Raw genomic sequence first — 25693 nt, forward strand, 5'->3', positions numbered from 1 at the left:
GAGGGGGGGGGGAGAGGGAAAGTCAAAACTTTCCAACGAGAAAACTTTTTTACAAAGAACACGAAGCGCAACAAAGAGCAGGAGGGACTGTTTACGGCGTCGTCCGTCATGTAATTGTGGCTCGCCCGCTTCAGGGAGTAGCGCGGCAACTCGAGCGTCCCGTCGACATTAATCCCGTCCGTTAAGCCCTCGAGAGAGGTACCCCTCTCTGTTGTGTACTCTTGCTTGCAAAACGGTTTAGACGCAATGAAGTTGGGAGCGCAGCAAACTGTCACGACTGAGAGCCCCTACCAACGGGCTCTTGCGTAGCAATCGATTATGGCAAAAGCCGAAGTATACTCGAGGCACGAGATTTTCCAATTTTGCGAACCCCCGATGGACTAGCAACAGTTAAATCCGGGTTATTTCTAAATGCATTGTATTACAGCTATTTTTTTTTCTTAAACTTCCTGCGCACGGTAAACATTTTCTTGTGTTACAAACGGCCCATCGAAATTTCTTTGTTGCTTTAACACGGGGAATATGTTCAAAAATACACTAATACGTTAAAATATCAAAAGAACGGATAACTCTAGACGGTACATGTAAACTAAAAGAACTTGGAAAGAATTGGAAGACATACAATATTATGATTGAAAAGGTTGTGTATAAAAAATAAATCAAAGAACACATATATTACACAGTGTTTAATTTTTCACATGAACACGCGAGGTTGAAGCTATTATAAATAGAGACTTTACAACCCTACCATTATAATTAGAGTTACTTTTGCGATTTTCAGCCTTATGCGTTACGTGTAAAGCGGAAAGTCCCGGAACTTTCCGTACTGTCATTCCGTACTGTCATTCCATGGCTCCTTCGATCAGGAATGAGTTTCAATCGTGACAGTTTACAGCGCTCCCAATTTCACCGAGTCTGGACGGTTTCACGACGAAATATGCAAAATGTCGAATGTTCGCCGGGCGTTTTGCTCCCCCACCGATAATGCGATCCGATTCCGGAAAGTGAAGCCCGCATCAATCCGCGCTCTCACTTGCATTCGCAACTTGTTGCATCAGCGGCGGCCGAAGCGCGAAATAGTCCTTTCGCTATTATCGGGCGCCCCGACCTTTCCCTCCGTGAGGGACGTTACCAGCCCAGGCTGTTCGATAATTCTCCACGTTCGTCTGCCGTTGTCGTCGTCATCTCGCGACCTTCGGCTGGGGATGAGCCGTGAAGTCGCATTATCGGGAAAAAGTGCAGTGCAATACGGCCTTCGTCATGCACTTCCGCAAATTGCAGCCGCCACGACGGACATAAAACCGGACTCTTCGCGCCCGCGACATGCCGAGGCGCTGAGAGATCGGCGAACGAGAGTAAACGGCGCGAGGAAAGGACGCACGAGCGTACGTAAGCGTACGTAAAATCTAATTACTTCGATGTGTCACATATGCCGTGCTGCTCTTCTATAACCTCACGAGGGAAAATTACGTAATAGAGTGGAAAAAGAAGAGCCGAGGGGGGGAGGGGGGATAGAGAGTGATTGAAAACGCATTACTAACGATTTACATGGCGTTATTTCTACTCACTTGCCCTTACTTTCATTAAAATCCACTTCGACAAATGGACCGACGAAAGTCAGGCAGAGACACACACACACACACACACGAGAAATTGTTTTATTCGAAACGATTCTCCCCTCCCCCCCTTTCGTTCCCCTGCGACAGTCTTTTAAACAAGGGGGGTGGAGGGAAGGAGGCAGGGTGAAATCAGATCCGCTCTCGGGACGTCGTCGGCGGAATAACGTGCCTCTCGTCGTGCGCCCTCCTGCATATTTCACACGATGATCGGCTGTCTCCAATGCAAGGAATCTGACGAGGTGGTAATTTGCAAGAACCTTCGCGTTAGTCGCCGCTCTACCACTACTTCCAGACGATTGAAGGAGACGTTCGCGAGATGCGGAACTTGGTAACGAAGCCCAACCCCGAACGGGTTGGGCTCGGACACGGTGTATCCGGGACGCGACGCGCTGTGTCTCATGTGTGTGCGTGTGTGTGTGTGTGTGTGTGCGTACGGGGAAAGTTTTCCCATGCATACTAATAACACCCAGGAGGCAGTCTTCGCACAATATCCACCGACGGAGGTGATGATACTCCACCTCGCGTTGTAAACAACGCTGCAACGTGCGCGACGGGGTGTGGGATCGCCGGCGTGTCTTCGCCTGATCCCGGATATTTCGCGTCTTCGTAAGTCCCTAAATCAGCGACATATCGCCCGCTCCACTCCATATTGAATTTTTAACCCCGACGTACATCGAATGTGGAAAAAACATACAATTACGTTTACATAGAACGTTTACAGCATGATTGGATGCTGCGATATGAAGTTGACTATTTTGTTTTGAAAATATAGCAGTATAAAATTCACAACTTATAATAATATTTGAAATACATATACATATGTGCATACATTTAAACACTTATATTCCTCTTTCTATTATCTGTGCATCTCTATTAGATCAACTAAAGCAAAATAGTGTTGATGAGAAAAATGAAAGAATGATAATATTTTCATATTTGTAATACTGCGTATATATGTTTACCTCAATTTCGTTTCAAATTAACATTTATTATTTAGATAGTGAGAAAAATGTAGGAACGTAATTTTGCTTGATAAATACTGAATCAATGAGTGGCCCCTTTGATGCACCACTGAAGATACGACACTCTGCGATACAACTACCTTAAGACTGTCAAAGCAGCATTAAAATTTCGAGATTCGAAGTTTTCCCCGCAAAACGCGCGATAACTGCGTCTCCGATACGACGGTTGAGCGGAGGGCAGATTTCTCAACAGAATTCCCCGCGATAAAATCTCATCCCCGTTTTCACTCGACTCTACATTTAACGGTTTTATAAGCGTTGTTTTTGCATCGCTCAAGGAGGTAAGACCGCTACCGCGTGTTCTCAGGAAGCATTTAATTCTTCGACAATTACGCCCGAGCAGCTTATACAAAATGGGGTCGGCAACTTCATTAACTTTATCAACTGCACAATTCACCGCGAGGCTCGCGCCGGTGGTCGAGTGAGCGCGTCGAGAAACGCGATTCCGCCGGCACGATCGAAGCCAGCGCGACGCAAGATCGCCGGAGTGCGTCGCCTCGTTCGATTTTAAAGCGAAATTAAATCCGCGAGATTTTCCCGTCGCTTTACGACGCGCACGCGAAACCTCATTCTGCCCTCTCCCCCCTCACTTTTTCGCTCGCTAAGCGTTGGTATCTTCCGCCATGCCGGGAGCGCAGCTATTCCAGAAGACTTCTGGGACGAAAAGCTCTATTCATAAAACTCGATTGGATCGCTGAAACGCGTCACTTCGCTGCGAGAGAAAAGAGAAAAGGAGAGGGAAATAAGTGTATGTTGATCGTTCTCGTAACACGCGGTTTTCGATCTCGAACACGCATCACGACCGCCGATCGTCTCTCGCGAAACGATCAATGAGTTCCGCAAAGGGAGGTACGTGAGGGGGAACGGGAGAACGCGCTTTTCCTCTTTCCGGAACAAGAAAATAAAAATAGGGAGGAAAAGAGAGCGACGAGATCGGCGATACGACGCCGGCCTTAACCCCCGTAATTGGTCATGCAAGCCACAGTCGTGATGACAAAATAGCCACGGTATCGATCTACCATCGACCTGCAGGATGCATTCAGGGTCCTCGCGACCGCGCGAGGATGCATTCAGGGTCAACTCTGATAGGCCGTTTTAGGAGGTTGTTGCTCCGCCGAAGAGGTAGCGTTGCATAACGTTGTCCCTATAATAAGAGTCTGGACACAATAAACAATTTTGTGTAAATAACGGTTCGCTGAATTTCTTGCGTTGCTTTCACATAAATATATTAAAAATATATTAAATACATAAATATATTAAAAAGTACACGAATATATGTTAAATTAATTAAATTAACATATTCATCTTGTTAAAGTGCAACACATAAATTTCAGTGGCACATTTTTTTACGTTTAAGAAATTTACCCTGAAGAGTGAGGATTTTTACGTACGCCTTATACGCTTCGAGGTGAATTACTTGAATTAGTGCAGTCAGTTCAGTTATGAAGAGCAGATTGAGGGACTTTAGCACTAAGTTTCATGAGAAATACGCGACACTTTTTACAGATCGAGCTGGCGTGTCTATGCAATTTACGTGTAACAAATTCTCGAGGGAGCGGGAAGTACACAGAGCGTTTTATAGAGCGGCCTTATCGCAGAACTATCGCTGGTCGTAAAACGTTGGGCGAAACGACACGGGAGTCGCGAGAGTGTGTTGGCATTCTCGGGAATGCGCGAGTAACGTAACGTCATAATAATAACATATTTTCAATTTGACAGCGAGTTGAGCGCACACACACGACCGGCGGACACGCCGGGAATTCACAATGCGGCGCTTCGCACGCCACGAGAAAGCGCGAGTCACACGGAAAAGTTCGATCTGGTTTAACGGTGTTAAGCTCCACCAGTAGCAAACCTCACGTCGCCGCGAAGTCCTAATTAGCATTAATGTGACCCGCAACCTGGTTGCGCCGAGAGCGATAGCTGTCGGCGATTATGGCGACGAGAGCACGTGCCGTGCCGTCACGCCGAGAGTGAGCTTAACACGTGGTTCATATGCGTGTCTGTGCTTAACACGTGATCACCCGCAAGCCTTGAATTATGCATGCTCGCAAGTCGATCGTTCGTTCCGTCCCCCCTCCCTCTTTCTTTCACCCGCGCGGACCTCGTATCGCCAGACTTCCTTTCCTTCCGTGCTCCTTCAATCCCTCCGATATTCCTCTACTCCTGTTCTCGCACTCACGTCGAACGTTCGACGTGGAGTTGAATAATTGAACCTTCGTCGAACATGTAAATAACGCGCCGCCACGGAATTTAGATGTTAATAAGGGAAGTGCGTCCGCGACGGAGCCGCCACGGCCCCCTTCTCTCTCTCTCTCTCTCTCTTTCTCTCGATACGCGAGTGACACATCACGCTGGATACCACGCAATTTGCAATTTTAATTACGTAGATAAGCGCTCCCCCGAGACTCGGAATTATTCCCGCGAGGCGCAATTTTCCAAAAAGTGCTTATGATTACGATGTTTTATGCACATGATTATAACAACATATTTGGTACATGATACGTAATAGCTATTATCACCATATTAGATATTACATATTATTATCGATCCCATCATCGCGCACATTGTGTTTCAATTTCATGTACGTGCCAACTCATTGTATTTTCCGCGTATAAATTGAACTCGCACTTCGCCTGTTAAATCCCCACCTCACGCGATATTCCCATTCATTTACCACGGAATATTAATATTAAAATCTATTTCTACTACCATGATTTAAATCTAATCGACGATTAACTCAATTAATTGCATTGATCAATTCAGCTGGTTGACCAATGCGATTGATCAATTTCGTTGATTTAATCGTCGATTAGATTTAAACTACGATAGTAAAAACGGGCATAGGTGCATAGAGAAAAAAAGTTTTCTTGAATTTAGTATACACGCTTGTTTGATTTGAGTTTATTTCGTATAAACAACATAATTTAATATCAAATATCATCTTGTTTGAATGGAAATCTTATTGTTTCACTAGAATAAACCATATTGTTTGATAGAAAAAATAATATCGTTTAAAGAAAATAATGTTTCGTTTCAAATAAAATGAAATTTGTTTTATTGTATAATAAACATTGTTACACACTAAAGCAAGGAAGTTCTTTAATATTTTCCTAACATAGCGTTATTCTTTGCACTACTTACTTTTAATTTGTGGCTCGGAACAATCATTGTAATGTTCGGATGAAAACACAAAAATATTATGTTATTTGACGTTAAAGATATTTATTATTTGAGAATCCAAACAATCTGATTTATTGAATCAAACATCCCTTTATTCTATTCTAAAAAAAAAAAAATTGGTTTCAATTAAAGAAATTCGATTAAATCCAGAGAAATCTTTTTCTTTGCATATTTATCGGCGAAAATAACCAGCCAATATAGATCCCCAGAAACTTTTGATAGTATTTGACGTGTTTGCGTTCGGAAACTGTCCGCACCTAGAGTGAAACCCTTCTTCACCATTCACTTTACTCTAATCTGCTCTACCCTTAGGGTGGTATTTCCGAATGCAGTTTTTACAAGTTTCGCCACTTTTCGGTTGTAGGCCGGGCCGAACACGCTGCAACGGGAGGAATACGGCTCGCCGGCCTTGGCGGATGTTTTAGCGAGATACTGGGAGGAGCGAAGTAAGTAACTCATTTATTTATAATAATAATAATAATTTTACTAGTCCCGAACAAACTGGTAGAAAGAGTAGTATAATATAAAAAGATAAAAAGAGTAACATAATATAAAATTAAGAATAAAAAAAAATTAATGCTTATTATTAACCCTTATCGGTCGTAAGTCACATCTCACGTGACAACAATACTTCGTCGCTGCGGTCGTACATCACGTAGGAGGTGACAAGTTCGCATATTTACCGAAATCAGCTACAACCTAGTGAGAATCACGCATAAAAAGCTAGTGTCCGATAAGGGTTAAGAAAGCGCGACCAATATAGCTTGACTAACGAGGAATGATCGCCGCAAGTATGAAATAATGTATTCTAATGTCTAATCGAGGTTGCGATTTTCCAAACGAGCAAAATGAACATGGTACCCGTTTTATCATAGCTCCATGTTTTACCTAAATAACTTATTCAGTGATATTATCCGTGTTTGAATTTTTCAGTAATGCCATAGATCGCGGGAAAAAAAACTCTCTTCTATTCTCGCTTGCACTTCCCCATGTTGCACACAATTCTCGTTACTGAAGAGAACATATTTTACCGCTTATCGCTCTCCCATTAACGTTGCGAAGGATCTCGTTCGTATAAATAACAGTGACGACGCGGCTGAGCGAGAGATAATACCGATCAGAGATGTGTGCGCGGATATTCTCGCGTTTGAAACGCAGTACGAAGTAATTAGCCGACGCATCCGATGAGTCGCACAAACCCATGAGCGATACGCGTCCGCGAACAAAACATGCTCGCTCGCGCAATCAGAGTACGAATCAACCTAAAAAAATAAAATCAAACAAACAAACAAACACCCTATTCTCCGCGGACAATAAACATGTTATTGCGGCCGCATTGCGTTTTTTCTCCCGCTTTTCACCCGCAGATGCAAGCACGACGAATAGAGTGACGTGACTCCGACGCGCGCGTTAAGTAATTTCGCCGTTTATCTTTTATCTCGAACGAATGCACACCGGCACGCGTATCGTACGCATCATCTAATTATAGCGAACTGTGTATCGTCCCAGGAGAGGATAAAAAAACGATGCATGATCGATACTACCGCGCTACTACCTACCGTACGTAAACCGTGATCCTTTGCCCTTTGATGTATCATTTCTACGTGTCGCCCACCCGTTGACTGTCGGAATTGCATCCGGAGTTCGTCAAGATTCCACCGATACGACCGGTCGACTCCGCTCCACTTACTTTGTGCACTTTAATTAATTGCTCAAAACACAGTTGCGACGCACTGAAATCGCGTCGGGAAATAAAAATTGCAATTTGATCGTCGAGATGAGGTGGACGCCAACGCGAACGTCAAGCGAGCTGAAATGACGAGTAAATTCGCCGACGCGCGAACGTGGAGAACCAGCCGGTCGGAAAACGAGGAACTTTTCGCCTTCGTTGCGTTTGATTTTTAGTGCAATCCTTTTGCAATCTCATTTTTCTCTTTCTCCGGGAAAAGGGCGGATTTCTTTCGTGCAGCGCGAACACGCGTTGGGGGAGTCGCGGATGAAAGCATGACTGAAACGACATGACGCGCGCGAAGTGCGAAATCCGCTTTCTAGTTTTGAACCTGGATTTTTGGGAATTTAGGTTTTGGCGAATGGAAAATAAAAGTTGAGCTGAATTTGCCGGATTTTCGGGATTTTAAGTTATAAGGGGCGAATTTGAGTTCATACACGGAGAAAAAGGTTTCTTTGAATTTAATAAAATTTCTTTGATTGAAACAAATTTGTCTTTTGGAATGGAGCAAACAAACGAATGTTTGATTCAACAAACAAAATGTTTGGTCCCTTAAACAATAAATATCGTTAATATAACATATTTCTTTTTGTATTTTCATCCAAATATTACGATAGTTGTCACAAGTAATAAATTACTGGGAAAGAACACTGTGTTAAAAAAATATTTAAAAAACTTCTTTGCTTCAATGGAACAACATGTAACATATAATGAAATAAATTTTTCTTTTTATTGAAAACGGAATATTATTTCTTCTAAATAATATTGTTCTATCAAACAACATGGTTTACCTTAGTGAAACAATATTTTCGTCCAAACAAACTGATATTAAGTTATGTTGTTTATATGAAACAAACCAAAGTGAAACAAACACGTGCACTAAACCCAAAAAGCCTTTCTCCCTGTGTAAGAAGCAGTAATATTCTGCTTCTTTCTACCAAAACACGTTCGATTTGTTCATCTCTCGTTAGGTAAATATCACTTTTGTCCGTGCAGAATGACGGTTGCACGAATAGAACTTGCGCCATGACAATCGTCGTTTTTCGCTGACACTATTGTTTCACATTGTCGACTGAGCACTCGATCGTCGAGTGCTTTTCGTCGCAGAGGCAGGATATTGAATGTAAATTAAATATGGGTCGTAGAACATATTCACGAACGCAGCGAGTGCGTGCTGGTAGATAGGAAACGGCGATTTTTACGACACTTATTACGCGATGTATCCCCCGGCCGCTTTTTACGGCTCGATTAAAGGCATTACGATCGGCGATTCAAACGCTATAAATCCGCTCTTGCGGAGGAGGACGACCCGTTGTCCTCGCAGGAAACAGGATGCGAGAGAAAATCGCTCGGTATAATATATCGATGGTTAATCTCATCGGGCAGTGATACTTAATTAGCGAGCATCTCAGTTGACGTTAAAAATATACGTGAGACGCGTCGATGTGCGAAAGCTCGACTTACTTCGGTGAAGTAATTACGCGCAGCATTGACCATTGCTCGAACGCTCGCAGAATTTTAGTCGTAAAAGTCAAAACAAGTTTTTTATAAAATTAGTGACAAAAATATCGCGACACCTCCACAGAAACAAACACTCAATGAACTTCAAAAGGCAGCCGATATTCGCAAGGAAAAATTATTTCCTGATAAAATGATTTAAAAAAAACAACTTCCTAGATTCTAATACATTACGAAAGAAAAAAGATACAAACAAACGATTTCTTCGTATCCGAATGTTTCTTCATGGGAAAAAAAGATTAGCTGCAATAGCTAAATTAGTTGTAACATATGAACACCTAAAACTTTAGCAGCGTAAGCAACTTTAATTGCTGCAGCGGCAAGCTTTTTCTGCAGCAATTAGAATTATTTACGCTGCAAAAATTTTAAACCTTCATATGTTACAGCTAATTTAACTGCCAAAACTAATTTTCCCCCCGGCATCTTTCTTCTTACTCCGAGATAAATACGTCGAATATCGATTTGTACAAATTGTCTTGTTTCCTGCCTTCCCCCTTGAATGAAATCTTAATTATCCACGAATGTTGACGAATCAACGGTCACACTACCTCCCCTGTTATACACGCGACACTGTCCGTCGCAGATTTCCTCAGCCGGTTTACGGCACGTGTTGATAAATAATAATAGAACCCGTTCACCCTCCTCTTTCCCCACAACGACGGTAGTTACAAACTCTATTAATAATTAACCAAGTTTACGGGTGCAGAAACAAACACTCGGAAGGACGAGACATTTAAACGCGACGGGGCATTTGTCGCGGAGCTCCGTGGCTAATCCGCGCGAGAACACCGTTATCGTTGCACGCGCGCGGGGCACGTCGCATCATTTATTCACGTCGTCATGACGACCTTCTCGCTTTTCCGGGCACGCTTCTCTGCGAGAGAGCGTGCAAGGCGCGTGTGGCGGGCCCTTTCCATATTAAATCACGCCATTAATCATTTAAAGCGCGCGCATGTGTGCCCATCGATTTGTCACGTCGAAACAAACGTCGCGACGAATGAAGTCGAAGCCCGAACGTCAGCTGGGAGAAATTCTTCGCAGGTCGAGCTCGCGAGCGAGTGCGCTCGTCACGCGCGAAATACTCACGCGCGGATAATCAGAATCGTCGGCATTCCGATGTACGAGAAGGGCAGGTAAGCGTGAGGACAATCTAGGTAGAAGAATCTGCCGCTTCGCTCGCACGTTAGCAGCTCGTTTCGCATGATTTCGCAACATCTCACTCGAAGTCGAAATTTCGATGCCATTTTGACGCTCTTAAAGATAGTTCGCGCCTACTTGGACGATATTACACGATCGTTAACTCCTCTCTTGAACCTGTAATTCTACAAACTTCACTTTAATACCACTTTGAGCAAACCATTTTGACGTTGAAACATCGAAAACGGAGACTTCAGACATCATCAAAGTCAAAGTAAGTTATATTATTAACTCTTCACGCGGCAAGCAAAATTTTCCTGTTTGTGTCCCAAACGGCAGGGAAATAAAAATAGTTCGATAAATCATTGAAATTGAGCCTGTTTTGCTATCTTATTGTTAGTTTCTACTGATTGTGGAATTAAAGGTTTAATATAGGAAAATTTCGGCTCGGGTATGTACGAGGGCAAAATATCGAAAGGATAATCTCGTCCGCGATGCACTTCGCTCAGAATTCCGTCACATGGTCATGCTCGCATGTTATTTCAATTACTTCAATGCACGCGTGAATCGCTATGATAACAAATGTGCATGTGTTGTCGCGTAGGTCAACAGCGTGATGAAAAGATCGAAAAAATATGTATATAGGAAAAGGTTGAATTAACGCAACGTGTGACATAGCTAAACGCATTCTGATGGAAGGTAAGAGAATTCCTGGTTCTTACGAGCCAAAAATTCGCTTTCCTCTCGCCAAAACACGGTTAGTTCCGTCACGTCACGTTTATTACATCACACAATACTTTTCCATGTATGACCTACAGCGCTCTGTACGATTCTCTCCTGCATGCGTTCGCTATGCACTTCGCGCATTTAGCGAATAATAGCATTTTCGTTTTCTTCGATCGGGGGAGGGGGGCTCGAAAAGATGGATGAATTAAAGTGACACGAGAGGAATTAATTCTATGCGATTGAACAGCTACTTTTCCCAGGCACGATAATCTACACCGCATGACGTAGTCGCACGAATCGCTATTATATAAATCGACGTCACGAATAAATATAAAAAGAGCTTCTATTAAGGCCGGTAACGTGTGATTCCGGTGAATTCGGGTTTCGACGCTGCCCGGAAAAGATAACACGAAACTGATGCGGGACAATGGAGACGCGATGGTCGCGGCGCAGGGAATATTTTCACGTATCCGTCCGCAGCGTCGAACGTCGAATTCGCGGGATCAGCGATCCCGGCGATGCCGATAGCTAATGATGTAACGATGTAATTGTACCCTTTGTAGGATCAAGTCCGGCCGCGAAACGCAACCTGGACCAAATCGGTGGCGGGCATCTCGTGCGGGACACCGATGAGCAACTCAAACATCTGCTGGAAGACGAACGGTTGATCGGAAATCCGTACTTCGTCAGGGAGGGACTCCCGCTAATCGGCGACCCGACGGGTCGTCAGTCATTCCGCGCGGTCAGAGTTCACAGTTGGAATCTGCCCGCGATTCCGGCCGATCTCAACTCAAACGCCGAACGGCCGAACGCTCGGCGACTCGTGACTCAGCTTACCGATCGCGATGTAGTGAAGAACGACAGACGAGTCGCGAAGAATCTAGATCAGATCGGCGGCGGAAATCTTGTGCGAAATTTGGATCAGATCGGCGGCGGAAATCTTGTGCGAAATTTGGATCAGATCGGCGGCGGAAATCTTGTGCGAAATTTGGATCAGATCGGCGGCGGAAATCTTGTGCGAAATTTGGATCAGATCGGCGGCGGAAATCTTGTGCGAAATTTGGATCAGATCGGCGGCGGAAATCTTGTGCGAAATTTGGATCAGATCGGCGGCGGAAATCTTGTGCGAAATTTGGATCAGATCGGCGGCGGAAATCTTGTGCGAAATTTGGATCAGATCGGCGGCGGAAATCTTGTGCGAAATTTGGATCAGATCGGCGGCGGAAATCTTGTGCGAAATTTGGATCAGATCGGCGGCGGAAATCTTGTGCGAAATTTGGATCAGATCGGCGGCGGAAATCTTGTGCGAAATTTGGATCAGATCGGCGGCGGAAATCTTGTGCGAAATTTGGATCAGATCGGCGGCGGAAATCTTGTGCGAAATTTGGATCAGATCGGCGGCGGAAATCTTGTGCGAAATTTGGATCAGATCGGCGGCGGAAATCTTGTGCGAAATTTGGATCAGATCGGCGGCGGAAATCTTGTGCGAAATTTGGATCAGATCGGCGGCGGAAATCTTGTGCGAAACTTGGACCAGATCGGTGGCGGAAATCTTGTACGGAATTTGGACCAGATCGGTGGCGGAAATCTTGTACGGAACTTGGACCAGATCGGTGGCGGAAATCTTGTACGGAACTTGGACCAGATCGGTGGCGGAAATCTTGTACGAAACTTGGACCAGATCGGTGGCGGGAATCTTGTACGAAACTTAGACCAGATTGGTGGCGGGAACCTCGTGCGAAATCTAGATCAAATTGGCGGTGGGAACCTCGTGAGAAGTTTGGAGTGATCCCGCAGCGAGATGGAATCCGGAAAGGGCGAGGAAGCAACCGCGTTAACCGCGGAGCGGAACTTCGGAGTCGATTCAACGTCGATCCGAGTTCCACTTGTTCGATATATTATGTGCGTCTCGTATGAAGCATCCTAATTGATCGTGTAATTTAAATACGTTATCGAATGAGAGTAACTAAGCATGTTGACGCTGTACTCGCTTTCTTCCCGTTCTGAGGCTTCTTTACGTTGCGTTTCTCGCCGAAGGCAGGTCGAAAGGTCGTAATAATAAAGTTTTATCCGCAGTCATACCTTTTCTTCTCCAGCATCTACTTTTCTCGAGCTCATCTCGAATTTTCCCCAACATTACCCAGTCTCCCGTTGAAAAGAAGATGAAGGAGGAGAGGTACAGAGATTTCTGAAATTTTCAAGGTGCGGCCAGCCGCAATTTAAACGGCGTCGGCGGCAGCGGCGGCCATCTGCTGAGGCAGACGCGTCGAGGGTTGGACTCGTTATCCGGAGCAACCTTCGGCGAGAACAAGAGACTCGCACCTCTCAGGTAAATCATTATCGATACGCTCGATGACGAAGGCGCGAGCTCATTTCAGCGAAGAGCTCTCGTGTTCTATTAAATTAATTCATACTTTAGACATACCTTTTCGCAATAAATCGAGATCTGTAGAGTGTCTGAGCGAACGCAAACATATTGCCTTCTGAATTATATTTAAAAAGTATATGAATTATATATATATAGCGCGTTTTTATAATTTCTTGTGGACACGTCGACGAAAAAATCAAATTTTTTCCTTCCTCCCCGAACGAATAATTTTCTTTCTTTCTTTAACACGTTGATCATACGATAATTGGCCTTTTTTTCAATCAACTCTTCGTTTCTTCCGTTCGTTTTTTCATGCCATGCCGTTCTGTTATCGCTCCCAATAAAAGGTGACGATGGAAATGTTCTAACACTCAAGGGGATTAGTTTCGTAAATCGCAATGAAGAGCACGAGAATAGCGCGCTTCGGGGAAATAGCGTCAACAGGCCGAACTGGGGAACTCTCTAATCAGAATATAACGCTAACTTAGTGAGAATTTACGCGGCGAATTAACCGCAACTTTATGGCGCTCTTAATTGGAACTTACGTCGCGAATTAATAAGAACTCGATGCCAACTTAAGTCACGTATACTCCAATTAAGCCGTGAACGTGTTAATATACGCCGGGCACATTTTATTCACTTTCAGAGGCGCTTAAGCTCCCCCTCTGCGTTCCAGTAAAGTATCTCTAAACTTCGTTCCGAAGTTACGCCTTCAAAATCGTCGTTCACGGAGAATACGACGCGCAATCGAAGTTTTATTCCGCGTATGTAAACGTCGCCTTTATCCCGTCGTGTTATTTTCCAAGAAAACTACTCCGCGCGATTCGCTTCCGCCCGGCGTCGATTTTTATTCGTCCCGAACGAATAAAAGTAACCGTTGCATCAATTGTTCGCGTTACACAACTCGCCATATATTTTATTCCTCCCTTCGGTTGTTGGTTTCTCCACATCTCTCTCTCTCTCTATCCGCACCGACGATAAAAGTAATCGTCCCGCCACGTGCCGTTTATTAAAAAAACGCTACACGTGCGCGCACGCATATGCGACAGAATCGATTCCGTTGCCAAACTTTACGTATACCCGCTTTTTGTTTTTCTCCGATGATTCCGCCACGGTGGTTACCTCATTCACCATTCTCTCCCGCTCAGCGCCGCCGTTTCCGCAAAACGGTACCGGTTTTATCATCGCGGATGTCTGATTACGTTCCTCCGTTCCTGTACCAAGAGGGAAGTAGGAAACAGTATTTGAAAAGAGAGGAAGAAGCGCATTATATACAGCCGCACCTCTCCCTTCACTATTTCTCACTTTAGTCTGACTACGATCGTCGATATCTCCTTCGCCGCGCTCGGCTAACGCGACTGCACCTCCTTCGTCGCGCCCGGCTAGCACGTCTGTATCTCCTTCACCTTGTTCGGTTAGCGTCTCCGTATCTCCTTTACGCCTGACTAGAGAGTCTATACCTCCTTCGTCGCGTCCGACTATACCGAGTCGTAATTACTGGCGCCACGCTCGTGCCGCGCAATTGCTCGTATCGTGTCATCAAAACCAGCGGAGCAGATTTTTCGAACATGAAGCATAAAAATGCTGAAAGAAATGGCCAAAGGGGAGGGCAAATAGAACGCGATGTTTGCGATCACCCTGTTATTTCCCGACCTATGTGGCAAAAAAAAAAAAAAGAGCGTTTCGCTTAAAGCGCGCGTCCACTGGGATGTCTCTTGCCGTTTGCACTTTATTTAATCGCCGTGCGATGCGCCCGACTGTGTGTATGTCTTTTTGTGAATTTAACGTCGATTTCTAAGCAAATGTCACGTTTATCGCCTTGTGTAACATCACCAACGATATGAAAAATTCGATGAATTCTCCGAGAGAGATAGGGAGATAAAGAGATAAATGCGTTTATAATCGCTTTAGGGCTGTGCCTTCGAAGAACGTGAAAATAGATTAGACATTTTTAAATTGGAGAACAAAAATTATATTATAAAAAATTAGAAAGAGAGAGAGAGAGAGAGAGAAAGAGGGACCTTCCGACCTATACAGTACGTGTCCATAATTGCAGGCGACCCGGATGGGTGAACGTGCGGCCCGGTTACTTCGACGAGATCGACCGGTCGGTGTTCGATCGTTTCTCGAAGAGGAACATCGACGAGATCGATACCGCGTTCGACAGCTTCTTCAAGCGAAACATCGACGAGATCGATCGGGTCGGCTGGAATGGATTCGTCAAGAGGCTCGATAATTACTTGGCGGACAGGCAGCGACGTTAAATGGCGCGGGAGGACACGAAGGGCGAGAGTGGCGAGACGAAGGGCGAGAAAAGGGCGAAGGGCAGTGAGAGAAATGCGAAGCACATCGCGAGACGCGAGGGAATCGCGCGCGCGGGGTTCGCCGGCGAGTATTCTTTAACTAAAAAGCGGGATCGTCCGATCTCCTCCTTCTCCCTCTGTACGTAAAACCGTCGGATGTACTTTCAGCCACAGATACCGGGGGCGAAAAATAGCGGCCATTTCGTTAACGACGTCGTAACATCCGTGAAACGTCGAAGAGGAAGAAAATAAAAGAACTCTTCGACGACTTAAACTTCCGCGCGCGCGCGCGCGCGCGCACTTCAATTAACTTCGATTAGCTGCGATCGCGCTGTATTTCCAACTGTAATTCACTTTTAGAGGAACGAATTTTCAAGCGTTTAGCTATCGAGACCCTCGACGTTGGAAACGAGACACGAGGGCCTATCACGAGCGATAGTTTTCGCGGAGCGAAAGTCGCGTTCGAGATACTTCATGTGGCGAAACGTGTGACTGACAGGACATCCCTTGGTTCTAGAACACCGTCAACAGACGAAATCCGCGTCGAAGCGAGACAGATGTCTTCGGGAGAGTACACAGGGAATTTATTTTACTTCATCGCGAGCTCGCACGCGCGCGCGCGACAGAGAGAGGAAGATTCTACCCGCCGGATGTGCGATGATCTTTCCCCACGCGATGCTGACCGACCAATCGGAACCGATTCAGGACCCGCTTCGAATGAACTCTCTCGCTTCTTCGCTGTTGCAGTACCCGGCTACTTTTCGCAGCACGCTACTACATCGTAATAATACGGGCGGCGTGTATACATTGTTAATTGTGTAATTAATTGTATATACTACTAGACGCGCGCTCGATGTGATTGCACGAATCTTGGGATTGTATCGCGCGAAAAGAGAGGAGAGAAAGCGGAAAGAAAACCGAAGAAATACACGGAGAAAACAAATTTTACCAGGACAGAAAATGTTTGTCGATATAGTGACAGCGGGAAGAAATTTGCTTGAACGGCCGAAAGATTTGTTAAGAATATTAATTGTCCGTATATCCAGCAAATAGTAATTAATACTCTTAACAAAACTTTCTGCTGTTCAGACAAATTTTCCTTTGCCGTCACTATATCGACAAACATTTGCTGTTCTAGCGAGATTTGTTTTCTCCGTGTAAATGTTTCGATGTGATCGCGAGGAAACGGAACGCGACAAAGACGTCAGCGGGCGCGCGCGTTGTCGTTTCCCCTCCGGCGAGGTTTCTCGGCCCGAGAGGTACTCGCGATACCTTTACGTTCGCGGTACACGCAACTCGACAAAGACCTCCTCCCTCGCGATTAATCACCGTCCGAAATTACACGGGACGGAATTGACGTCCCGAGTTGTTTCGATCTCGGAGTTCTTTTGCCGGATTGAGATCGAATAATGTGTAACCACGCGATGCGTCCTACTCCTACTCCCCGTATGCTGTCATTCTGCGTAAAGAAATGTGCTATCTAAATAAATGAGAATGATAATTAACCGCTGGCCGGTCGAGGGTCCGATTTTACTCTGCATCTTCGCCGACGAGGGCGGTCGTGGAAAAGTCTTGCGAGATGGAGCCGAGAGAAAGAGAAAGAAAAAGAGAGAGGAAGAAAAGGATATAAAGAGGTGACTTACTCCGGGAATCGACTCAAGCCTCGCACTTCCACGACGGCCGGAAGCCAATGGGCTTCGCATCGGCTGCCGGTCGGGCGTTGTTCAGCAGCTGCACTTCCGGATAAACGGGCGTACGTGGTCGTTCCTGTCTCTCCGACGTCGTTACGTGCGAGAGATCGCAGAGATCGTACGATTGCGACGCGATGAACTCGGCGATGGTGCTCTGCAGTGGAGGAGGGTCCCTCGTCGTCCCGGAAGTGGCGGTCGATATCCGCAGCTTCTTCGGCGTACGCGGATGCTCCGATTGCGACGATTGCTTCCTCCTCGCCGCCGTGAGGATGTTCCTCACCTCCTCATTAATGTCAACGGGCGTCTCGATCCGCACGCTCTTCGTGTTGTGGCCCATTCGCACGAGCTGTCGAGAAAGCGATGTTTCCCTTTTATTTCTTTCTACAAACGGAAACTTAGAAACGTGTGCTCCCCCCCTCTCGCTATCCCTTAAGCAGACAGAAAGTGAAAGACTGTGAATCTCCCGACTTTTTCCGACTAGAATCTTTCTCTCTTTGTGGTTGTCTCGATATAAAAAAAAAAAAAAGTATAATAAATTTGTCGACGTTGCATATATATACTATGTGTGACTACAATGCAAAGATTAGAATTAGAACGAAGGGAAACGTTTAGAATTAACATAGTTTATCCTGAGAATATCTTACCTCGATCAGTTCCTCTTCCAGTTCAGAGTAACGTTGCATCAACAGACCTACTTTCGAGCTAAGCCTCGTCAAATGATCAGTGATGAACAATTCCTTGGCGATGTCTTCTTTCAGCTAAACGCGCAAATTGAAATGTTTATCGCACTGTATCGTCCGCAGACAATTGGAATAAATTAATTCAAGTACCTGATCCATTCCCGCGGACACTTTCGAGCCGATATAAGCAAGCGTCGCACGCGACTCGGAAATCTGTTATTAATTATTAATCATCAATGTGTGATCTCTACGATATTAAAGGCGAATTAATCGCTGCTGTACGCGTTTGATGAAATAAAAAAAAAGTACTTGATGTGTCGTCTCGTTTTCGCGGAATATTGTTGTACGTACGATCGTATTGAATCTCTCCGCCTCAGCCATGATCTGATAATGTTCTCTCATCACTCGGAAAAACTGGGACATAATATTATTTACATATAATTTAGTACCTCCGTCATTCTCTCAAGGTACACTCGCTGATCCCTATCGGAGAATACTAAAATCTTTCGACTTACCCGTTGACAAATGTACAACACGACGGTCACGTTCAGCATCGCGAATATCACGCTGTTGAATAAGCGGTATATCAGGTACATGATGAAAATTTCGAAGCAGAGCGCGAAATACTGAAGAAAAAACCACCAAGTGTTATCGTACTATGATCGTCGTACAACGTAAAAAAAGAAAAACGATCAGAAATTTGTCCTTCGCAGCGTAACGTACCGCCGCTTATACCTCCATATTGAACTGAAGATAAACGAAGTGATCTAATTGGTCCGTTTCTTTTAACCGAACTGGCTGCACTAATTCGAGAAATTTACGCATATTAAACGTATGGAAATCATGTACGTACGTATTTTATACGCTTCAATATACATTTCTTAAACTAATGTAGCCAGTTTAGCTGAAAACATATCATCTTCCTCTTTCTCTCGCGCTCGGAGACCGCTGGAGAGTGCAGAGAGTGCAGCGAGAGCAGCACGCTGGCGTTCGATTCCGACCGTTGGCGAGCTCGGCTGACGCGCGCATTTCGAGATCCCACGGTTGGCGACGCTGCGCGTCCGAAGTGCCGAATCGGGCCGCGAGCGCGCAGTGGTGAAACGCTGTGCGCGACTGTGCGTGCGTCCCGCCCGTGTCATCAGCAAAAATATGCAAAAGTATGAGAAGCTCGAGAAAATAGGAGAAGGTGAGCGCGGCGTGTGACGTGGTGCGGCTCACCGCGGCCGGCCGCGCGGTGTTCTCCACATAGTCCGCGGCGTCGTGTGGCCTCTATCTCACGACGACGACGTGAACTTAGGAGGCGACTGCCGCGCGCCCCCCGGCGCCCGCCTGTCTTCGCTGTCACAACACAACACTACTACCTGTCATTCTCTCTTGCTCTTTCTCTCTCTTTCTCTCTCTCTCTCCACCGCTTGTTTTCGTTGCAGGCACTTATGGCACCGTATTCAAAGCCAAGAATCGCGAGACACACGAAATCGTCGCGCTCAAGCGAGTACGACTGGACGACGACGACGAAGTAGGTACTCCTCTCTCTCTATCTTTTTCTCCCTCTCTCTCTTACTCTCTTTTTGTTCTTTCTATCTTTCTATTTCCCCCCGTCCTCTCTTTCTTCCCTCTCGTCTTCCATCTCGTGATGTCCCCTTCGTCACAAATCCCCACCTGCTGTCGTGCGACGCCGGCCTTCCGACTAATTTAATTAATCGATCGCTTGTGTGTTTTATTTATAACGCGCGACGCGCATTGCACCTTCCTTCCTTCCTTCCTTCTCTCTCTCTCTCTCCCTCTCTTTCTTTCTCTTTCTCTGTCTTTCTTCCTTTCTTTCTCACTCGCTCTCTTCGTGTTGTCGCATCGAAGATAATCATTGGACCGAAGGCCGGCGCGCACTCCCCTTTACTTAACGATAAATGTCTGCCTTATCGTCGCTGATGCCCTCCTCGCATTATTTTTCCCAGGGTGTGCCGTCGTCGGCTCTGCGGGAGATCTGTCTTCTGAAGGAGCTCAAGCACAAGAACATAGTTCGTCTCTATGATGTGCTACACAGTGACAAGAAGCTCACCTTGGTGTTCGAGCACTGCGACCAGGATCTCAAGAAGTACTTCGACAGTCTCAACGGAGAGATCGATCTGGACGTCGTGAAATCATTCCTGTAAGACGTCCTGTGCATCTTGAGAAACCTGATTTACCCTCCCCGAGGAAAGCAGGCGTCATAAATTCACTCTTGTTTCTAGATATCAGTTGTTAAGAGGACTGGCGTTCTGTCACAGTCGAAATGTTCTTCACAGGGACCTTAAACCGCAAAACTTGCTCATCAACAAGGTAAACAAACGATATCTCTCTGTGTATTTGTGTGCGATGCATCATATCTATTCTTATTTATGAATGAGACAAATTTGTCGTCGCATAATGCTGTGACTGACTGACTGAAGAATCCCCGTTTGCAGAACGGGGAGTTGAAGCTCGCCGATTTCGGACTGGCGAGGGCGTTTGGCATCCCTGTAAAATGTTACTCAGCGGAGGTAGTTACGTTGTGGTACCGTCCCCCGGATGTTCTCTTCGGAGCGAAATTATACACGACATCCATCGATATGTGGAGCGCGGGCTGCATATTCGCCGGTAATCATTTGCCAAATCTACTTCCCCAAGTGACCGTAAACTTTCACGCCTGTTTCTGCTGCATTATAGTTTAAATCTAATCGGCAGTTAACTCAGTGGATCGACTGATTCAATTCGCATTGGCCAATTAGCTGAACTGATCGATGCGATTGGTCAGTTCCGTCGAGTTAATCGTGGAATAGATTTAAACCATAATGGTAGAAACAGGCATTAGACCGAGCTTTGCCGACAGATGACATACTCGATTCCAATGTAAAGCGTAGAATAGAACGAAACGCGACGTCTCTCTCGATGATACGATGATTGCAGAACTAGCGAATGCCGGCAGACCGCTTTTCCCCGGATCGGACGTGGACGATCAACTGAAGAGAATATTTAAGATGTTAGGCACACCGACCGAGGAGACTTGGCCGGACTTGACAACGCTGCCCGACTACAAACCCTTCCCGCAGTACCACCCCACGCAGGGACTGGCGCAGGTTACGCCCAAGCTCAGTTCAAGAGGCAAAGACTTACTCCAGGTAAATCGTAAATCTCGTTTATTCTCGTTTTGTCCTCGAGAGAGGAGAAATGCGGAATATACAAATGCTACTATCTCTAGAGCGCGTGTTGAACGCATAAAAAATATATAGATATAATATATTATCAGAACAGTATTATATTAGAACAATACGCGATCGGTCGTAACGAAACGAAGCTTCTCAGTGTCGACGACAGTGAAGAATCTCCAACGATCGTAGTGAACAGCAAACAAAAAGCAACGCGAATTGAAACGAAATCTACATGGACTAGCGCTTTGGAATATTATCTAAGATATAAATATTTATTTGGTAAAAACGAGAAAAAGAACATCTCTCTCAATCATGTAATGTAATTTGACGTACGTACAAAAGAGACACAGTCTCGAAATATCGATTCAAGATTCTCGATGCGGAAAGGACGGCCGTAAGCGCCGTGAGTGGGAGAGAAAGAGAGAGAGAGAGAGAGAGAGAAGTCTGCAACATGGCGGGAAACGAAACTTCAGAAAACACTTCTCCGAAGACACGGCGCTTACGGGTTCCTTCTCTCACGCGCGCACGTCGAGCCTTGAATAACCATCAATAACGTGTAACAATACTCGATTAACTTTTACAGAGATTATTAGTGTGTAATCCGGCCCTACGGCTGTCAGCGGAGGAGGCGATGGCGCATCCGTACTTCAACGACTTAAACCCTGCCATGAAGAACGACCGATGCCAATAGCGAATCCCTGTTAACCCTAGAATACTAACGTGCGTCTCCGAGACGTAGATATTTTTTACAAACTCCTCTCGCTCCTCTGTTTCTCACCCCACCAATTTCTAATTTGTTTCACATTTTGAAAAGGAAAAAAAAATATATATATATACATATATGTCACATTAAGAAGTTTTGATTTTTCTACTTTTCGTTTAATCATTAACACGTCTCCAAGACGTAGGTTTAGGAATATAGGCTCAGAATAAAGGGTTAGTATTCTAGGGTTAACTTAGAACGACTGAAAAGCATTACGGCGCTCAAAACGGGGCGCGGCGACCAAAACCGGTAGAGAAAGCACGGCAAGGATCGTTTGTTAATATATACATATAATTACGAGCTCGACGCGACGATCGCTTCTACGCGAGACGGAGAAAGATAGAGATATATATATATATATAGAGTGAGAGAGGACGCCGAATTTTTTTTATCAAGAAAAATCGACGAATCGTGAATTTTACCTCGTTGACACACCTCGTGCCGGAACGTAAAAGAAACGAGAAAGAAAAGAGAATTCCGAAGATCGGCGGAAAGGAAACGATCAACAAACGCGATGCCGCTCGCAATTGAACGTGGCGCGAGCGGCACTCATACGACGACGACGACGTTTACGTGAAATTCAGTAGAATTTTAAGCGCGATTTATTTATGAAATAATTAATGATATCAATAAACTGATATCTTAAATAAGCCTTAAACATATGAGTGATCTCGCGTTCCCCTCGGCGAACCTGGGTTCTTTACATCGCGTCGAAGTGGAACCTGTGCGCTTCCTGCAGCTTCTCGATCTTGTCCTCCCTTCTCTCCTTCCAGTAGAGGCCCAAGATGATGGCCGTGATCAAGACGCAAGTGGCGCCCAGGGCGGCCGCGCTCAGCAAGATCAGCTTACTGGGAGTCACGAACAGCTGGGCTTTCCACCTGGACGGCTCGGCGATCGGGTTTGGTATCACGACCATCTGAGAATTCGGAATGATCTGCGGCCACTCGCGCGACTTGCCGCCAACCTGAGGAGAAAAAGCGACGTTAGACCCTTATTTCCGCTAAACTAGGCCAACAGGCCTGTTCCGTGACTTTTGAGTCCTTATCGTTCCGTCGCCACCCCTTATCTTCCTTCCCTTACATTATTTTTCTGCGTAACGATAATGGCACTGTCGTTAAAAGTGACAGAATAGGTCTATTATTAGCCTAATTTAAATCGCTCTCCCGCGCACCCTCTAATAATCTCTGTACGCACCCCTATCGTAAGAGCGTCGACGAAGTTGGGCGTTCTGCCCAAGCCGAAGGTGGTGTAGGGCAGATTGAGGGAGAAATGCGCGCTCTGCGGCAGCTGGGCGGCGATCGCGTTGCGAGGACTGCCCTCCTGCGTGGTCGTCCTGTAAGCGATCGACGGCCCCGGTAGATTGGTACCGTACGTCCTCTTCTTCTTGCCGAGCGAGCCCGGCGAGATGGGGTACATGCTGTTGGTGCGACCCGTCAGCACCATGACCTTGACAAAGTTCGCGTCATAGTCGAGGCTGTTCTTGAACGCCGCGGTACGGTACATCTTGTTGGTCTTGTCGAAGTCTACCAAGATGGCGTCCAGGATACCGTCCTGGTAGAAATCGTAGAACACCGCCATCACGGTCTCGTTGTAGAACGGGTTCAACGCCTGCCACTTGACCTCGTAGGTGCGGTTGAAGCCGGCGCAGTTGTTACACGCCACATTCTGCAGCAGGAAGGACTGCACGTGCTCGTTGGAATGCTGCAGAGTCGCCAATACGTCCGGGTAGCCGTCCATGTTGAAATCCCCGCCGCGCAGGGTGATGGTCTCCGTGTAACGGTGGCCGTCCGGCTTCACGAAGCCCCACTGCACGTTGTTGGAGTCGCGGAAGTTCACCCGCAGGTTGTGCCAGCTGTTGTTGGAGAACATCATGATCGTGCAATTGCTGCAGCTCGCGTCGAAGCACAGCGGCAGCAGCAGGCTCATCTTGCCGGTCAGTTCGACGTCCAGGTAGAGAGTCTGGCCGATCTCACCCTTGAAGTTCTTGTCGACGATGATGTTGTACGGCAAGCCGATCTCGTGGGAGTACTCGAATCCTTGCTCGGTGCCCATCCAGATCTCGAAGGACGTCTTAGTGGTCACCACGAGGTCCGGCAAGAAGTCACTGTTTAAGTCCAGGAAGGCGTTGGAGTGCGGGCTCCTCACGGGCTCCAGCTGCTTCGGCCCGCTCATCGGGATGGCACGCGGGGTGGTTCGGTTCTGATTGAACACCCAGAACGTCCTGTTGCCGTCCTTGTCCACCCCGAAGAGATCGATTATCATGTCGCGATTGTAGTCCAACGCCAACGGCTGATCGCGCATCTCTATCAGCGGGTTCCACTCGTTGCTGCAGTTCAGGTGGCCGTTTCCACCCCACAGTATGTGCACGAATGTGGCACGGTGCTTCCTGTTGTAGGTCGTCACTAGGATATCCATGAAGACATCGCCGTCGAAATCGCCGGGCACCACGCTGGTCACGTGGTCCTTGAACGAACAGTTCAGATCCGGTCCGGGCCGCAGCAGCGGCTCCTGATCGGCCGCGAGGAATATCTCCACTATGCTGCCGTTCTTGCGCAGCATGAACACGTCCGTCAACTCGTCGGAGTTGAAGTCCCCGAACGCGGCCGGCATGCCGTCCAGCACGTTGCCGAACACGGCGGGCGTTATGTCGCTACATCTCGCCGCGGAGACGAGCGCAAACAGATAGACGAACGCTCGTACCAGCCGCATCGTTTACACACCACCAGACATGATCTGCAACAAGCACGTGTAACTGTGCACAACCTTTGCAGTCTCGTCGAAATGATCGTCTTAATCTCTAGTGAGAAAATCAACGTGGGAATTAGCTTGGAAAATGATGTCTCGATCACGAATCAGTGATCGCAACGTAACAAACGATGACGTTCGTTCCGTTCGTACGAACCTTTTCCTGTAACCTAAAAATAGTAATCTTGAAGACGTTATGAGTGTAAGTGCGAGAAAGCAGCGAAGTTACGTATATGTTTTTAGATATCATAACGTCTGTAAATTTCGACAGAGCAACGGTGCGATTTGAAATATTTAATCGCGCATTTGAAGTATTTCATTGTCTCACAAATATACGTACATTGTGCAACGCTGACGCACTGTCACCTACTACATCCGACAATCTGACAGCTCGGAGCTTCCGCACAAGAATAAGGGGTCTAACCTGGACAACCTTTGGTCTATTTTTTATAGCTGGACTAGTTAGATAGAAATTACGCGCGAGAATCTAGTATGCTTCACATGCTTCATAGCTGTAAAGAACAGACCACTTGATCTTCTCGAAAAATAACGGGTTTAATAGCGTGTTTCGTCATCCTTTCCGCGGGTAAATAAAGGGCCCAAGAAATTGTAGAACCTGCATTTCTGTGATATCGATTTTAGTTCCAAGGTCTCCGCTACGAGCCGCCACTTGATGAAAAATTGAAATCGTAGTACAGATTACGTACTTTTAGCGGGATTCATTAAAAGTTCGAAATTTTTACTCCACCAAACAAATTCAACGGAATGTAATTTTGGAAAAAATTATGGTAACGAGATGGCTCGAAAAGGATTTTAAAGCTTGAAGTCTCTACTTTATAATCATATTAAATTTATAACATATCTCTTATTTTCTGTTGAGATATATTGGATGAAATGAAAAATCACGACCGATCAAATTTCAATCACATATTTTAGTGTTGTAGTTTTACATTGAAAAATTATTTTTGTTAAAAATACGATAAATGCATTGCAAAGAGGAAACTAAGCTTCCTATTTATTTTTTAACGAATGCCGTATAATGATT

At 45.9% G+C, this 25693-nt stretch overlaps 4 protein-coding genes across 5 annotated transcripts in view; 2 read left to right on the forward strand and 2 right to left on the reverse strand.

Moving 5' to 3' along the window:
* The window catches only part of LOC106747542 (orcokinin peptides-like), a 19308-nt gene extending 2102 nt beyond the window's left edge, over window positions 1-17206 (forward strand). The window contains exons 2-4 of the mRNA XM_014625154.1: window positions 6189-6270; window positions 13137-13263; window positions 15359-17206. Of these exons, the coding sequence (XP_014480640.1) occupies window positions 6189-6270; window positions 13137-13263; window positions 15359-15566 (417 nt within the window). The 3' untranslated portion in view covers window positions 15567-17206. The remainder of the gene's footprint in view (window positions 1-6188; window positions 6271-13136; window positions 13264-15358) is intronic.
* A 30-nt stretch (window positions 17207-17236) lies between these two features.
* Window positions 17237-18967, reverse strand: LOC106747543. The gene is made up of 5 exons (XM_014625156.1): window positions 18492-18967; window positions 18328-18390; window positions 18127-18189; window positions 17941-18054; window positions 17237-17642 (listed from the first exon to the last, which is right to left on the reverse strand). Exons 1-5 carry the CDS (start codon window positions 18570-18572, stop codon window positions 17262-17264), a joined length of 702 nt encoding a protein of 233 aa, XP_014480642.1. The 5' UTR covers window positions 18573-18967; the 3' UTR covers window positions 17237-17261.
* Window positions 18968-19043: 76 nt separating this feature from the next.
* Window positions 19044-22561, forward strand: LOC106747541 (cyclin-dependent-like kinase 5). The gene is made up of 7 exons (XM_014625153.1): window positions 19044-19162; window positions 19404-19492; window positions 19929-20122; window positions 20205-20292; window positions 20418-20589; window positions 20899-21110; window positions 21724-22561. Exons 1-7 carry the CDS (start codon window positions 19126-19128, stop codon window positions 21829-21831), a joined length of 900 nt encoding a protein of 299 aa, XP_014480639.1. The 5' UTR covers window positions 19044-19125; the 3' UTR covers window positions 21832-22561.
* LOC106747540 (T-cell immunomodulatory protein) lies at window positions 22488-25246 on the reverse strand. 2 transcript variants are annotated; one of them, XM_014625151.1, is made up of 3 exons: window positions 24989-25246; window positions 23098-24636; window positions 22488-22867 (listed from the first exon to the last, which is right to left on the reverse strand). In XM_014625151.1, exons 2-3 carry the CDS (start codon window positions 24610-24612, stop codon window positions 22604-22606), a joined length of 1779 nt encoding a protein of 592 aa, XP_014480637.1. In that variant the 5' UTR covers window positions 24613-24636; window positions 24989-25246; the 3' UTR covers window positions 22488-22603. The 2 variants fall into 2 exon arrangements, with proteins under 2 accessions (XP_014480637.1, XP_014480638.1); XM_014625152.1 differs by lacking the exon at window positions 24989-25246 and adding an exon at window positions 24806-24972.
* Between the last annotated feature and the right edge of the window lie 447 nt (window positions 25247-25693).

Source organism: Dinoponera quadriceps, unplaced genomic scaffold, assembly GCF_001313825.1.
Source record: "Dinoponera quadriceps isolate SergipeBrazil2010 unplaced genomic scaffold, ASM131382v1 scaffold2159, whole genome shotgun sequence".
NCBI lineage: Eukaryota > Metazoa > Arthropoda > Insecta > Hymenoptera > Formicidae > Dinoponera > Dinoponera quadriceps.